The sequence below is a fragment of the Myodes glareolus genome, chromosome 2 (assembly GCF_982192425.1).
Source record: "Myodes glareolus chromosome 2, mMyoGla1.1, whole genome shotgun sequence".
Classification (NCBI taxonomy): domain Eukaryota; kingdom Metazoa; phylum Chordata; class Mammalia; order Rodentia; family Cricetidae; genus Myodes; species Myodes glareolus.
In genome coordinates, this window is record NC_142027.1 from 117548362 (window position 1) to 117564071 (window position 15710).

The window sequence follows — 15710 nt, forward strand, 5'->3', positions numbered from 1 at the left end:
TGAGCAAGGGGAGGGGCCAGTTCTCCTTCCAGCTGCCATTCTTAGGAGTCCATCCCTTCTCTACCTGACTCCCTGGAGGTCATCAGAACCAACCGAATCCTCACCACGTGGCGCAGCTCGGGGCAAGACCTGCAGACTCCACCCTCGCGCTGGGAAATTGGGAGCCGCGGGCATACAGCTTCCAACCCGAGTCCCTCCTCTCCTTCCTAAACACTTTTTCCTTTCTCCATCACGAACAGGCTCAGGTTGAAGCTAAGAAGGAGCATGAAGGTGCTGTGCAGCTGTTAGAGGTGAGTACGGGTGGGTGGGTGGGGTTGGGAGGACTACAGCGTTGCCGGAAAATAAACGGTATCCACCGGATGTTAGAAACTAGGCGTGGCCATACACCCCTCACTCACATTGTCCTCACAAGTCTGCTCTCCCCTGGGCACTGTTACCATTTCTAGCCTTACCACTGAGGAACCAGCACACAGAGGTGAATCAACTTTTCCTCAATCACACAGCCTGGGCCAGAGCTGTGTGTCTCAGTAGTCTGTGCCCTTTGGCTAGCTGCTCTCAATGGGAAGTGAGTAGGGGGAGGGTTTCGGTGTTGGGTTATTCCGGAGGGGGGCTCCGTCCTCTGAGGGATGGCATAGGGGACATTGCTGAAGCTTTGTGGTCCTGATGGGGAGACGTTTGCAGAACCAGAGAAGGGAGAGTCTAGGACAGCGGTTGTCAATCTTCCCGGTGCTGCGACCGTCTAATATAGTTCCTCACATTGTGGTGACTCCCAGCCATCAAATTATTTTATTACTACTCCATAGCTGTCATTTTGCTACTGCCATGAATAATAATGTAAATATCTGATGTGCAGGCTATCTGACATGGGCCAAGACCCACGGGTTGAGGAATACTGGTCTAGGAATGAAGTGGTTAGTGCCATACCAGCTATTTCTGGGATCATTGTTTCCATGGAATAACCATCTCAGTCATGTGCAGACCTTCCTTGGTGGTCCTGGGGGTCTGGAAGCAAAATAGCCACCAGGTCCCATCATCTGGGCTGGCACCCTGGGAATGACCACTTCTGGTCTGTGGCTTTGGTCCTATATCAGTCGGTCGTCTTAGAGCACATAGAAGGCAACTGAGCTCTTGGCATCCTTAGGAGCCTTTGCCATTCATTCCTCATGCATGGTGACCAGTTAGCCAGTGGGATGGTAGTGAACTGATCGTGTGGCTCCCCAGGCTGCCTGCTGCCAGGGAAGGGGAGCTTTCCAGGCAATTGCAAGATGTCCCCTTCCCTGGGGGAGTAGCTACTACTGAACACAGAGTGTGTGCTCCTCTTGCTTCTCCCTCCGGAATCTCTTCCTCCCACAGGGAAGGTTCCATGGCCACTCACCATGTATTAACATTGATCTTTGGAAAGGTCCTATTAGTTAGTATTAGGAGGAATGTGTGTGTGTGTGTGTGTATGTGTGTGTGTGTGTGTGTTACATGACAGAAAAAATGGAACATGCTTCCTCCAGATGAGAAGAGTTTAGTCAGACCTTCCCTAGCTAGGAACGAGTCCCTTCCTTCAGATGCCCCGAAGCTTATAGACTTGGTTGCCTGTGTGGCTTCCATCTCCTCCTGAGCTGTCACTGCAACCTGTTACAGCATTGCTGGGTAGCCCGTGCTTTGAGCTCTGTTAACACCCACGGCACGACACGCCTTCGTTTTAGAAGCTGGGGAAGGCCGTTCTGCCATGGACTATACTGGGCACTGTTCACTTCATTCACGCCATCTTTCTGTAATTGTCTTGTCTGGCTCTCCACCCAGAACACTCTGGAATGCATGCAGGTATTCAGTGTGGCTTTTCCACCCATGCACGTGTCCTGTGGTGCTTTCCCTGTGTGGGCAGCTCTAAGCCCCGGGTCTGCTCCTTCTCCTCCAAAGCACCTTGAGGGTCTGACTTTCATAGGTGCCTGGTATGGGTGTGGACCAGAGTTTCTCATCCTGGTGCCAGCTGAGGAGTGGGCGGAGAAATCCATACTTTCTTGGAGTGCTGAGCTGGCCCTGTGCACACGTCTTCCTGTTGCTTGCCAATGCTGTGAATTCAGGTGACCCGTGGGCAAGAGGCAGGGACTGATGCTCCTTGAGACTGGCGCGTGGATGGGAGGGTCTGGCAGTATGCCTAGAGTTCCATTACGGGTCATCAGAATTCACCGTGTGACCCCTGTATGCTCGCCTTCCTATCCCATTCATCCAGAGCCAACAGCAAGCTCCTTCCACAGGGGACAAGTTATTCTGTTCATTCTTTCCAACTTCCCTTGGTGTGATCCCTGGCTCAGACCAAGGACTGATGCTTAAGTCAGAAAGGGGTGGCTTGCCTCACTGCTAGATGGGGGGGGGGGTGTTCTCAAGAGGGGTCCTTAGTCTGACCTTCATGATATCTCTGGAAACTTATCACCAATATTGATCCCCAGGTCCAGGAAACACACAGAGCTCTATTTTATCCAGCCCTTCAGGACCCTATGTGGATGGGACTCAGCTAGTTCAAGTCACGTGTCAGAGGAGGCATCAGCCTACCTGACGAGGAAGAGGGATACTTGAAGTCTTGACCAATGCACATTTAGATGTTATAACTGAGAACCCCTGTCCCCTGCAGCCCAGCTCAGCCCCCACCCTAGCATTGTGGAGAGACAGAGGGGCAAAGTCCCACACGCTGGTTGTCAGGACGGCTTCAAAGGGCAGATATCTTTGGAGTGTGTGGAGCACCCTAGCTGCCACTTGGGTGATTGCCTTTACGTAGAAACACTGCATCCCTGTGGCTTCAGCAGTATAGTCACCAGAGGGACTGAGTTGAGACATGTGCAGCCGCAAAGCCCTCTGCATACCCACCAGCTATGTAGATGTTTGCAATTCCCAGTGGGTGCATTAGCAGCATGTGGAATGGGGAGGCTGCTGCCCAAGACACCCAAGAAGATGCCAGTTTCAGGAGTTGATTAGAAACACAGTGGGCATCCTTTAGTTCATTCTCAGGGTGGGAGGACCCCAAGGGCAAAAGGTAAAATCCCCAGCCACAGTTGCATCCCTCTTCCCATCTCACATGGGGCCAGCTGTCTTGCCGAGCTACAAGGGAGCTTTAGAGAATGGTGCCCCTTAGCCTGTCTGCTCACTAGTCCTTGATAGAAGACAAGAGTAGGCCCGTAGACCCCTCTGCCACTGAGAAAAGTCTCAGCCAGGAAGATGTATGGTGGAGACCACCGTTTTTATAGTCATTGTCAGGACAAGAGCAAGGGTTCTGGGCCTTGGGGATAGGGCCATTTCTACACAGATCTGTTCCTATGGCAACCACGATGGATGCATAGAACTCTGTGTGCTTGCGGGTAACTCTGCAGGTGATTTCTGTGTGTCCCATTGTCTAAAGACTGGAGAAGTGTCCTTTACCTTAAAAGCTACCTTAGCTTGGGCACACGCCCAGCATGCAGCTCCACACCACGGAGAATGAAAGTCAGAGAAACTCCTGTGGAGGCGGCAGGGAAACCGGCAGTCATGTCTTCGGATATTTGCCTCTGGCTTTTGAATGCTCCGCCCGCATATATAAGCTGCTGCACTTGCTCCAATTATAGAACGCTTTGCCATCTGCCACAGCCATGGTTGTGGTCACAGCACAGACCCCTCCATCCCCCGCCTGCAGGTGCTTGTTCTCTGAGAGGCTCGGGCTGAGCCAGCAGAGAAGAGTGGGCGGCTGTGCCCATGAGCCGAAGTGCACACACACAGGCTAAGTTCCTACCATGCACCGGAGACTCCACAGCGCTCCGGATGAACCGAAGTAAACACCACAGAACCAAAGCAGTAGCCAGGAACAGAAGAGGGCACTGCTGTTCCTGGAAGTGTCCTAGAAGTGGGTGGCTTCATGTATCAGAGCTCCTAACCTATGAGTGGCAGACACGCAGCAGCTGCAGCCAGGGAAGACTGGGGCCTATGTGCACGGGGGTTCCTGAGGAAGGGAAAATGGAGCACCTAGGCATTTGAAGTTTCTGTGGGCTCCTCTTCCTTGTTGTTGGAGATTGCTGAGGCCTGAGTTGGCATCCGCCTTCCAAAGCTGATGTCCGAGGAGAGACCAGCCAAGGGGTTAGGAAAAAAGGCAGTGTTTGTCAGGGAGTGGCCCGGGACCACACTCAGAGTCTCCATAGTAACCTTAAGGACCACGCTCTACCCCTACCTTTCAGTTCATTGTGAGTCACTCCCAACGCTAGGCCCACGCAGCGCCCCTTGTGGACATACTTTACAAACAGTTACTAACACATGCCCAACAGGGGACATTGCTCAGTTGGTCCATCAAGAAGACCCAGGCCTCTTGAACGACAGCAAACTTTCATCACCCTGTTTCTTATTTTTTTTCACCTATGGGACAGTGCTTAGCTACGTGAGCCAACTCCATGTTTCAAAACTTTAATATTTAACTTTAAGTCTATGGGTATTTTGCCTGTACGTTTGTGCACCATGTGTGTCCCATGTCCACAGAGACCAGAAGATGGTGTTGGACTGACTGGAACTCGAGTGTTGAACAGTTGTGAGTTTCCATGTAGGTACTGGGAATGGAACTTGGGTCCTCTGGAAGAGCGGCCAGTGCTCTGAACTGCTGAGTCATCGCTCCAGCCCCATGTTCATCTACTTTCAGTTCCATTAACCAATGCCATCTTTTCCCATTCCTCACACTTAGGAAAATGTTAGTATGGCTGTAACCCTGGCATACAAACTAGTCCACTTGACTCTGGGATCTCTGGTCTGGCTGCTGGTGGCCTCCAGGGGCCAGGCAGGACATGGATATGGAGAGGCAGGCCAGGCTAGGTGGTCTGAGCTGGTCATGCTCCTTGGTTGCAGCACCCCAGTCTGTGCTCAATGACTACCCCTCATTTTTGTTTAGAGAATCAGTTTTTAATGTAGGAGCTCACAGATTCTGTCATATCTGTGTAACATCCATGGTTTACATGACATTTTTATTTTTATTCAGTAATAGTTTTGGATTTACATAGCCACAACCAGATGTATGGAGTCTTCTGTCACCCGAGGACACAGCCTCATGTTGCCCTTGAATACTCACACCCTCCCCCAAGTTGAACACTGACAAGCACTGACCTGTTTCTAATGTGAAGTGCTGACATTGTGTGGTGTGGATGGAGAGTCCTTCTGCTTCTCCTTAGTTAGGTCTGGTAGTTGTGCGTGATGCTCGAGAGATGCTTTTCAGAGGTAGGATTATTCAAATGTTTCCTGCTCATCTCAGGGGCCTCACTGACCTCTGTAGGTACTCATGGCCCTGTTTGATGATTCGGGTGGTCTGATGGTTTTCCCCTCATCAGGGCCTTCGATGCTGGTCCCTCTAGGGACCCCGCTCATGTAGGCTACTTGGATGCCTTAAATATGGTCGGGGCTGCTAGGGCCCCAGGATCCTGTTGTCACCATCCCACACATGGATTTTGCTCTCAGGGTCACACCTGCCCTCGTTCATGAATCTCCCTACATTCTCCACAGCCCACCTGTGTGGCAGAGCCCAGAGGTTTGGTCCCTCGCCTTCCTTTGAGGTGACGGCTGTCTAAGCCAACCTCATTCAGCTTTTAAAAAGAGGAACCCTGCTGATTTTTTTTAATGAATTTAAGAAATTAATTATAGGCTTGGGATCCATTGCAGTTATTTTTAGAAACCCGTGATCTCAGACATAAATAGCACTCTGTTCTGGATGAAAGAGCTGAGATACTTAGAGCTTATGGCATGAGGAAGAGGGAGAGGAGGCAGAAGAGGAGCGGGGAGAGGAGGGAGAGCGAGAGAATGGGGAGGAGGTGGGAGAGGAGAGGAAGAAGAAGGGAGGGGAGGGCAAAGAGGAGGGAAAGAGAAGAAAATACAGTATAAGGAAGGAGTAGAAGCTATGGAGGATGGGGAGGAGGAGGAGGAAGAAGAAGAGGAAGAGGAGGAAGGAAAGGATATGAAGCTCTGGAAGAGGAGGGAGGAGACGTCGAGGGGGTGAAAGAAGATATAGGAGGAAAATGAGAGAGAGAGAGAGAGAGAGAGAGAGAGAGAGAGAGAGAGAGAGAAGAAGAAGAAGAAGAAGAAGAAGAAGAAGAAGAAGAGGAGGAGGAGGAGGAGGAGGAGGAGGAGGAGGTACAAGAGGCATGGAAGGTGGAAGAGGAGGACTGTCCACTCCTGAGCCCTGATCAAGCCAGGCAACAGACAGACTCACAGCCATTTTTTTCTACATTCCCACATGCCTGTAATAAAACAAGACTCTATTGAACACCAGCTAGGTACTTAGGTCAGGGTCAAGTTTGTGGGGAGCAGCAGGAAGCACAAAGATTCAGCCCTCACCTCATGATGCTGACATTCTAGTAGAGAGTCCCACGGCACTCAGGGACAACCTTCCCCACCTGTCCTGCTCAAGGAGGGAGCTTGCTGGCTGCCCTTTTCTCCCATGAGTTTCCCTGGGAGATCCTTATCTTTCCCTAGGTGTTATGGTGGTGTTGGCCAATGATAGTGGTGTTTCTAACCCAATACCAAGTAGAATTTCCCTGGTGTTGTTGCAAGCCATGTTCTTTGAGGGTCTGCAGACCCATGGGATGGGCACCCCTTGAAATGGCGTTGCATGATGGGTTGGCAGCTGGGCTGTTCCCTAGTCAGAGCTGTTTCAGCCTCACGCTCCAAATATCAAGCAGGCGTGCCAACCACAAAGTGCCCAGGCTGCACGCAGAACCTGGAACAATCCACGCTTGGCTGGGAGCTGAGCGATGGCAAGATTTCTTGGCACCTGTTGTTCTCCATGGTGGCCAGCAGCCAGGCTGCCTGTGAGGCTGGGCTACCAGACACTGCTGTTCTGTGGAGGTGGAAGCAGCCCCTGCCATACACAAGCACACAGCATGTGCACGCAGAAGCCACATGTGCCCCGGTGCATATCTGCGCCACTGAATACCCCTCTTTGACCACTATCCTGCCTCTGCTGTGCAGTCCAAGGTCCGAGAGCTGGAAGAGAAATGCCGTGTGCAGAGTGAGCAGTTTAACCTTTTGTCCCGGGACCTGGAGAAGTTCCGGCAACACACTGGGAGTATTGACCTGCTGGGCAGCAGCTCAGTGGCCTTGCTGGATGTCCCTTTGGCCCCTGGCAAGCCTTTCCCACAGTACATGAATGGACTAGCCACTTCCATACGCAAAGGTAAGTGGCAGATGTTTGCAACAGCTGGGGAAGGGTGCCTGTGGTGGCGAGTATAAAGAACTACCGCAGCAGGACTAAGGACAGCCCAGGCTGCTGTGTCCTTATCCGTTCATAGAGTGGTTTGGCTATGCTAGTGGTGGTGGTGGGGAGCATGCTTGTGTACAGGTGCACATGCATGTCTAAGTGCATGCATGTGGAGGTCAATCTTTGGTGGTGTTCCTCAGGAACCCGTCCACCTTGCTTTTGAAACGGGGTCTTCCATTGACCTGGGATGTGCGGATTAGCCTAGGACGGCTGGCAAGTGAGATCCAGGGCTTTGCTTGTCTCCGTGGCCCCAGCCCTGGGATTATAGATGTGCTGCCCTGTCTAGCTTTTAGCATGGGTGCTGGGGATGGAACTCAATTCCTCATGTAACCGCTCTCCCTCCAGATTACAGGCTCAAACCTGTAAGCCAGCATTTGAGGAACTGAAGCCAGAGAACTGTAGCTACATCCAGAACAGCCTTGGCTATAGTGCAAGACCCTGTCTTAAAAACAAAAACAAACCCCCAAGTTGTTGATTTATTTTAATTAGGGGAGCAAGTAAGGATCTGAATGCCAGACTTCCTTTTGTAACTTTATTAAGACAGTTTCCAATCTCTTCTGGTTCTTATCAAAATAGAGAAATATGCTCCTGATTTTTTTTATTGTAAACATGAAGCAATGCTCATTTCTCTGTGTCATCATCATGGGAGCTCCCCCCCCCCAGCTCCTCAGCTATTACATTGTTCCTTCTAGCTCTCGAATCACAGGGACTGACAGACAGCATCAGTGGCTGTGGCTATGAGAACCGAGATTGAGGGAATGGGACTGTCCCCAACCTTCTGGTTGTTCACTGAGCAGAGTGCATACAGGTGTCTGGGTGTCAAGGTTGTGATGTCTTAACATCAAGGTTGTGATGGCAGGGTCATGTAGCTTGAAGCCTGTTCTGCTGCAAGAGATCAGATAAGCTTCCAGGTGGCCTTTGGCCCAGACAGATGCTTGCAGATAGACCGTGAGGTGGAAAGAGGCTGGGGCTGTTCTAGAAGGGATGGTTGGGTTCTAGGAGGGTAGCCAATGGGAGATGTATTCAAGCTGTGAAAGGCACAAGACCGCTTCTGTTTTCCCCCAGAGAACCTGAAGCTTCCCATATTGCATCCTAGCTGCAAGGGAGTCAACACAGATCACCCCCTCAGCATGGCAAAATCTTAGGAGGCCACCTGAGGCAGAGCTGAAGGTTTCTTTGGAGGAGGGTGCTGGTTACACACACACCTCTAACATGGCTTGTGTCCATGTCCACTCAGAAGGAATACAAGAGTTTGGCACCAGCCACAGGTGTGCACCGCTTTTCTCAGGCATGAAGCGACTGGTGCCCTCGTGAATTTTCAGCAGCTATGATTATCTATAGGAGAGTTGCACAAGACTGGGTCCGTTGACGTCCTATCAAGAATGGGCTCATGAGGCCTTTCCCCCCATGAGGATTTGTAGACATTTTATGGCTGCTGTGGGAGGGGCTGATGAGGCCCCCAGCCCATGAGGGTTATGTAGATAGCTATGTATTGCATTTTCTTCCGTGGCATAACTGCTTGTAATTGCCCCCTGCTCTTCTAATTAGCTCTATTTAAACTTGTTGGCTTATCAACCTAGATAGTCCCTTAGAGATGTGCTCATGTGATGGGACCCAGAGCATATGCTTCCTGACTGTGCTTGGGAACAGCATAGCGTGATGCACTCGCTCTAGATGCAGCATTGAACAACAGGGCCTAAACCTATTCACCCTGGAGCCCAGGACCTCACCGCTAATGCTTCCACACCTTCCCACTCCCTTGACCAGCTGGCCACCACTTCCTCTTCTCTGCTTCTAGGACTCTGGCATCACCAGAGTCCACGTGTGACTGGACAGTGTGGTCTATATCTTCTGCTATTTGTTTTATTATTTCGATTATTTAGAATATTATTATTATTATTATTATTATTATTATTATTATTATTATTGTTATTATTAAGGCACTCCAGGTTCTTCCATGCTGGTCGGAGCAGCAGGGTTTTCCTCTTTACTTAAGGCGTTTGCTGGGTCGCTAATTGCATTAGTTTTAGCCACTTTTTTATTTCCTGACTTGGTCTTGGGTCTCCTGTCCCTCAATGAGATGACCTCTTGATGGGGCAGTTCAGGGAGCGACTGGATGCCCCAGGCAAGAGACATGCAGACCTGAAGGCAGCAGAGGGTGCCAGGAAAGGCCCTGCCCTACTTCATGTTTGGATCCTGTGGCTTCGGAATTTAGATCAGGCCATCCTGAGTCAGTGTGTTCCAGGCCTGGCCTCAGCAACACAGTAACTCAGTAACTGTGAGGATAGTGTTCAGGGACCTGCTTTGGTACTGAGAAGCCTCCTATCAAATAATTTCTAGCCAGAAGCTTGGTAATTGGACAAGTTGGGACATTTTTCTCTTCTCTTCTCTTCTCTTCTCTTCTCTTCTCTTCTCTTCTCTTCTCTTCTCTTCTCTTCTCTTCTTTCTTTTCTTTCCTTTTCCTTCCTTTATTCCTTCCTTCCTTCCTTTCTTTCTTCCTCCCTTCCTCCCTCCCTCCCTCCCTCCTTCCCTCCCTCCCTCCCTTCCTTCCTTTCTTTTTTCTTTTATTGTCAAAGTGACAACAAACTTCAACGTAAACCGATATGAACAGGGAGGTCATTGTCACCTAAGAGGGGAAGACCTAGAGTGTAGCTTCAGGTACAGCTCCGCTCAGGTACCTTTGATGATGTCACAGAAAATCCAGCCTCTGCCTCTCCATGTTACAGTGCCCAGCTCTATGGGCGCACTCTGTTCTTGCATGTTCTTTCCTATCCCAGTCAGAAAGGCTGAGGGATCACTGGGCCTTACAGCCTATCAATTTCAAGCCAAGAGAAGGGAAAGACCCCCTGCTCAGGACGCACTCACCCTCTCTGATTGGGCCTTGCTGTGTCTCCTATTACATCCCCACCAAGCCCTCAGTACAGCCATCCTGTGCTGTCTATGACATATGACTGTCAGTCAGCCTGTATGCTACCCATGATGATCCAGTCCAGGCCTGCAGCGAACCAGTCTGAGGGGACCACGACATGGGTGACCCTCACACAGACACCAGAGAGAGGAAAGCCCAGGGAAGGTAAACAGCTAGCATGCTGAGCTGATGGCCTGTCTCCTTCCCCCATCCACTCCTGTGTCCTGGCCAGGTCACGAGGGCCCCACCGGACACTATTCTGTGATCGGGGACTATATCCTGTTGTCTGGGGACAAGCTGGAGCCTCCGTGTGTGAAACCCTCCTTCCTGTTACGATCCAGCAGCCCAAGATGCAGATTTGAGTCCGAGGTGAGTCCCACCTAGCCGGCTCCAGAGTGTATCCGGGAGGATGTCTATGCCCCGCCCCTCCATCCTTCCATGCCCTCCTCCTTCATTTCCATTAATTTTCTACATCCATCCCTAGTGAACCACCATGTGTCAGGAAGTAGGGACCTACGGTTTACAGGCCGAGACCCTGGATATTATGGGGGATATACACGTGGTGGGAGGACACAGCACCCCATCCGTATCTGGGCAACCAGGTCCTGGTGAGGGTTCTGCAGACAGCAGAACTGGCTGTGTGGACTTGTGATTGGTCAGGGAGGGGCTGTGAAGCCAGGAAGGTTGGTCATTGGTGTCACTGTATGCCTGAGAAGTCAGGTGTTTGGTGTGGGAGAGCTGGAAGGTGGTGGGGGTAGGGATAGGTGTGACCTTGGTCCCTTGGACAACACTAATCTCTGTGTAAGCCACACAGGGCGGTGCTGGAGGGCTGCCAGGAAGGAGCGGCCACTCTGCCTTCCACACACAGAAGGGATGGGAGGGGAACTTTCTTTCTCTAGGACACTGGGACTCAGTCTCCCTCTTATCTGAGACTGAGTCAAGTGTCCTTATCTCAGAGGCACGTGGCCTCTGAGGAAAGGCTACCATACTCCTGGGACTATTGCAGTAGGGGGCTTGATGGCCGTCTCCTTACGTTCCGCAGACCCTGAGACTGCAGGGTGAAAGAGGGAAATGAGAGGTGTTTAGGTGGAGGCTCCACTTCAGCCCCACCTCTCTCTCTCCAGACCCTGTCCCTGAGAAAGCCCACCAAGCAGTGGCTCCTCCCCGTGAGAAGCTCAAGACCACGCGTACAGGATATTTTTTAAAACTGATTTTTATCGATCTCTACATTTTTCTCTGCTCGCCTCCCTGCCTCTCCCCTCCTCTTCAACCCTCTCCCAAGGTCCCCATGCTCCCAATTTACTCAGGAGATCTTGTCTTTTTCTACTTCCCGTGTAGATTAGATCTCTCTTGAATTTTGCAGGCAAATGGATGAAGCTAGGAGACATCATTTTGAGGGAGGTAACCCAGACCAGAAAGACAATTATCACATGTACTCACTCATAAGTGGTTTTTAAACATAAAGCAAAGAAAACCAGCCCACAAATCACAATCCCAGAGGACCTAGACACCTACAGGATATTTGAGACGTGGCTCATAACCCTGCCACGTGATTTCTCTCCTGTTTTCTTACCCTGAGAATCACCCAGGAATTGCTTTGCTGAGATTAAACCCAGTCTCATTAATTTAGCTGGATTTGGCTTATTGCACCAGTGGAGAATCCCACAGCTGGGGATTTTCAAAACACTTATCCGGAGGTTTCCTACTGTTTCCTTTCTTGTGGATCTCCGTGGTTTACCGAATGCCCCTGGAGATGACAAATGGGGTCCTCCATTGCCAGAGCCCTCTGAATGCAGAAGGTGTGGTCACCGCTGTCGTCCACAAGCTACTTGGCACGACATTCTAGTGTCTTAGGCTACAGTATTGGGGGGGGGCACCCCAGTCTGTGCTGATGTTCAGGCTAGGATTCCAGCAAAGTTCTATGGAGGTGATTCCCATTACATGAGAGTTTCACAGACTGGGTTGTTTTTCCAGTGAAGCCCAATGGGGCTGCAGGCAGATTTCCCGAATGTCACCAGGGAAGGTGTCATGTCACTGGGCGGGGGGATGGGACGGGACATGAAGCCTTTAGTATCACCAGCTGTAAACCACAATCACTTCCCTCCCAGATGGACAATGACCGGAACTCTAACAACTCCAAGCAAAGCAGCTCGGGGAAGGTGCACCTGTGTGTCGCCCGCTACAGGTAGGGATGTGGCACCACCCCTCCACCCTGAGTGCTGGGGCAGAAGAAGCAGGTGAGAGGCAGGGAGAGCACAGCCTGAGACCACACTTTGCTCTCTGGAGCTGCCGTGATTCGGTGTCTCAGGCTGAGCTCCCAGGAGCTTGCTCCTGCGCAGCTCCAGAGGTCAGCAGCTGAATTAAGGTACCCCATGGCCATGGCCCAGACAGACTCTGACCGAGGGTCTTGGATCCTTCTCAAGTTCTGGTGGCCCCAGGGCTCTTGGTTTGCTGCTGTATCTCTCTAGGCTCTGTCTCCCCCTTCCCATGGCCTCCTCTTCTCTGTGTGTTCCCGCGTCTCAGGTATCAGTGTCCACCCTGGCCAGCGTGATAGCCTGGGTGACGCGTGTAGGAACTTCTTGGCAAATGAGGCCACATTCCCTGAGGTCAGAAGTTGAGACTTGTGGCAGATCTTTATGGGGGACACAACAAGTGCCAAAGAGAATGTCACAGGGGAGACCGTGCCCAGAGCCTCCTCCACTGATGCCTCAACTTCCCCCCCTCTACTCTTGCCAAAATCCCAGGCATCGTATCTTAGAAGTCTTCAGTAGGGCATATCATTGATCAAGCAAATGCAGTTTTTAGAATGTCTTTCCTTGTGCAAGTTGTTCAAAGATATGTTATAAGGACATTAGCCAGGACACTGAATGCATTATTAGTCAGGAGATAGAAGCGGTGTCTACATCTGACATTAGAAAAACAGTTCCATAAAGTTTAGTGACCTCAACAGTGGACTGTTATACTACTTAAACTAAAAAGGCAATGGCAGACTTGGTGGGGTAGAAATATGGTATCCCACATAGTAAGGTGGAAAAAACAGTAAGGAGTAGGTGCAATGCTGTTCTACCTCAGTTAGCTAATCTTTGTTTAGAGACATCTCTTCCAGCTGAAGAGATGGATCAGCTGTCAAGAGCACTGAATGCCCTTCCAGCCGACACAGGTTCAGTTCCAAGTAACCACCCACATAAGGCAGCTCACAATCGCCTGTAACTCTAGTTCAAAGGGATACAGCGCCCTCTTCTGGCTCCCACAGATACTGAACACACATGTGCACATATACACACCCAGACACATACATAAAACAAAAAACAAAAGAAACAGCCTTTGCTCTGTTCGTAGGAGCTCACTAATTTGGAAATGTGTAGTTCAGGTGAAAAACACACATGGGAGCAAGATGTCTGGACAAGATGTCCTCAGATTCAAAGAGCTCTCAGTGGCTTCAGAATCACCTTTAACCATTGGCATGAGCCAGCCAGAGGAGGCTGGAGAGGAGACATAGGATCTCACTAAGTGAGTTGTGGCACCATTTGAGATGTAGCAGGCGTGAGGAGTCTGGAAGACATATACTGGCAGACCATGGCCAGGGCCACTAACATGCAAACTGCTTCTTCCCGCAGCTACAACCCCTTTGACGGGCCCAATGAGAACCCGGAAGCCGAGCTGCCTCTCACGGCGGGAAAGTACCTCTATGTCTATGGAGACATGGATGAGGATGGATTCTATGAAGGTCCGTGGATGTGCTGCGGTTGGTGGGCACTGGCTTGTTCCAGGCAGAAGACCAGCCTGCCCGAACCCTGGGAGATGTGCCAGGTTCCCTCATGTTCCTGGCTGCTAGCTCTCTGTTCTGTCCCTCCCTATCCCCAGAGGTCCCAGTCTCCCTCTGTGATGATTGCCAGGACAGTGGAGCTGGCTTTCCAAGTGTTAATGGCAATAGACGGCTGGCACTTGGGAGCCTTGAGTGTTCACCTTGGCAGAGCTCCTGGGCAGCTGCGTGCTGACATTGACGCTGATAGATGCTTTGCTGTCACCTCTCATTATCCATGGGGAACAGGTCGACACTCAACCTCAAGGATGCTTGAGTCCCTTTTAAAATCATGAGGTGTTTGCACATAGCCTGGGTACCTCCTGCGCACTGGGACTCCTTCCTAGATGGCTTCTAACACACACAATGAAAATACCTGCCAACAACAATCAGACTGTAGACTCTGTACATGTTCTATACAGATAAACTTCTTTTCTTTTAAATTTTTTATTTTACATACCAACCTCAGTTTCCCCTCCCTCATCTCCTCCAGCTCCCTCCACACACCTCCTTTCTACCCCCACCATCCACTCCTCAGAAAGCGTAAGGCCTCGCATAGGAGTCAACAATGCCTGGCATACCTAGTTGAGGCAGGATCAGCTTCTCTCTCCTGCATCAAGGTTGAGCAAGGCAACCCACCATAGGGAATAGGTTCCAAAAATCTGTCTCGTACCAGGGACAGATCCTGGTCTTACTGCTAGGGGCCCCACAAACAGACCAAACTACACAACTGTCACCCACATGCAGAGGGCCTAGGTCAGTGCCATGCAGTGCCATGCCTACAGTGGCTGTAGGTCTAGAGTCCATGAGCTCCCATGAGCTCAGGTCAGCTGTCTCTGTGGGTTTCCCCATCGTGATCTTGACCCCAATCTTATTTATTTTTAAAAAACCTTTTCCATATTCTGAGGACATGGGATTGGTGAAGACTAAGGGTCACTGTGTTCCCCAAAGTGCCCATCTGTGTCCTCTATGGTACAGCTATCACACGACTTCACTGAGTGTGATTTTTCCCATTCTCAGAGGCCTCGAGACTCTTGTTAGGTCAGGGTCCCAGCCTCAAACCCTGACACCCTCTTCCCATCCTACTCACCACTAGAATCTGCAGAAAGGACCTGGACTCTATCTACCCAGAAGGCCTCAGTTTCATTGCCTTTTAGCCTGACAATGGTGCTACTGCCCACAATCAGCTTTCTGGTTTTGTTTTGTTCTTATTTTATGTGTATATGTGTATAGATGTTTGGCCTGCAAGTATGTCTGTGCACCACACGTGCGCAGTGCCTGTGGAGACCTGAAGAGGACATCAGATCCCCTGAAACTAGAGTTGCAGGTGGTTTTGAGTCATGGTGTGGGTGCTAGGAATCGAACCCAGGTCCTCTGGATGAGTAGCTCATACTCTTCAGCATTGAGCCGTCTCTCTAGACCCTGCTTTCTGATTCTAGATGGGAGTTGTCTATCCCCTGGCCCTTCTGCCCTGTGGGAAAGCCTGGTCTTGTCCTAGTCTCCTGAATGGAAGGGACCTTTGTTGAGCTAGTCTTCTCTTGTGTGAGCTTGTGTTGTGTGAGCTGTTCTCAGAGTATATGGGAGCTCCGGGACTCCCTTTCTGGATGCCCACTAATAGGAGGCTGCATTGCTCCTGGGACGTTATCAGTGGACAACCCTCTCCCTGGCTGTGCAGCCCCAGCAGATCTCACCTTAGGGTCAACAGCATGCCCAGTGTGACTGCTGGATGACCTGGTTGAAGTCCCTGAAACTTTCCC

The 15710-nt window shown here is 50.8% G+C and overlaps 1 protein-coding gene across 8 annotated transcripts in view; it reads left to right on the top strand.

The window, feature by feature from the left end:
* Rimbp2 (RIMS binding protein 2) overlaps positions 1-15710 on the top strand; it is a 190343-nt gene that overhangs the window by 133933 nt on the left and 40700 nt on the right. For all 8 annotated transcript variants that reach the window (XM_087903610.1, XM_087903611.1, XM_087903607.1 and 5 more), the window contains 5 exons: positions 240-290; positions 6955-7159; positions 10384-10520; positions 12260-12336; positions 13769-13878. In XM_087903610.1, the coding sequence (XP_087759736.1) occupies positions 240-290; positions 6955-7159; positions 10384-10520; positions 12260-12336; positions 13769-13878 (580 nt within the window). The remainder of the gene's footprint in view (positions 1-239; positions 291-6954; positions 7160-10383; positions 10521-12259; positions 12337-13768; positions 13879-15710) is intronic.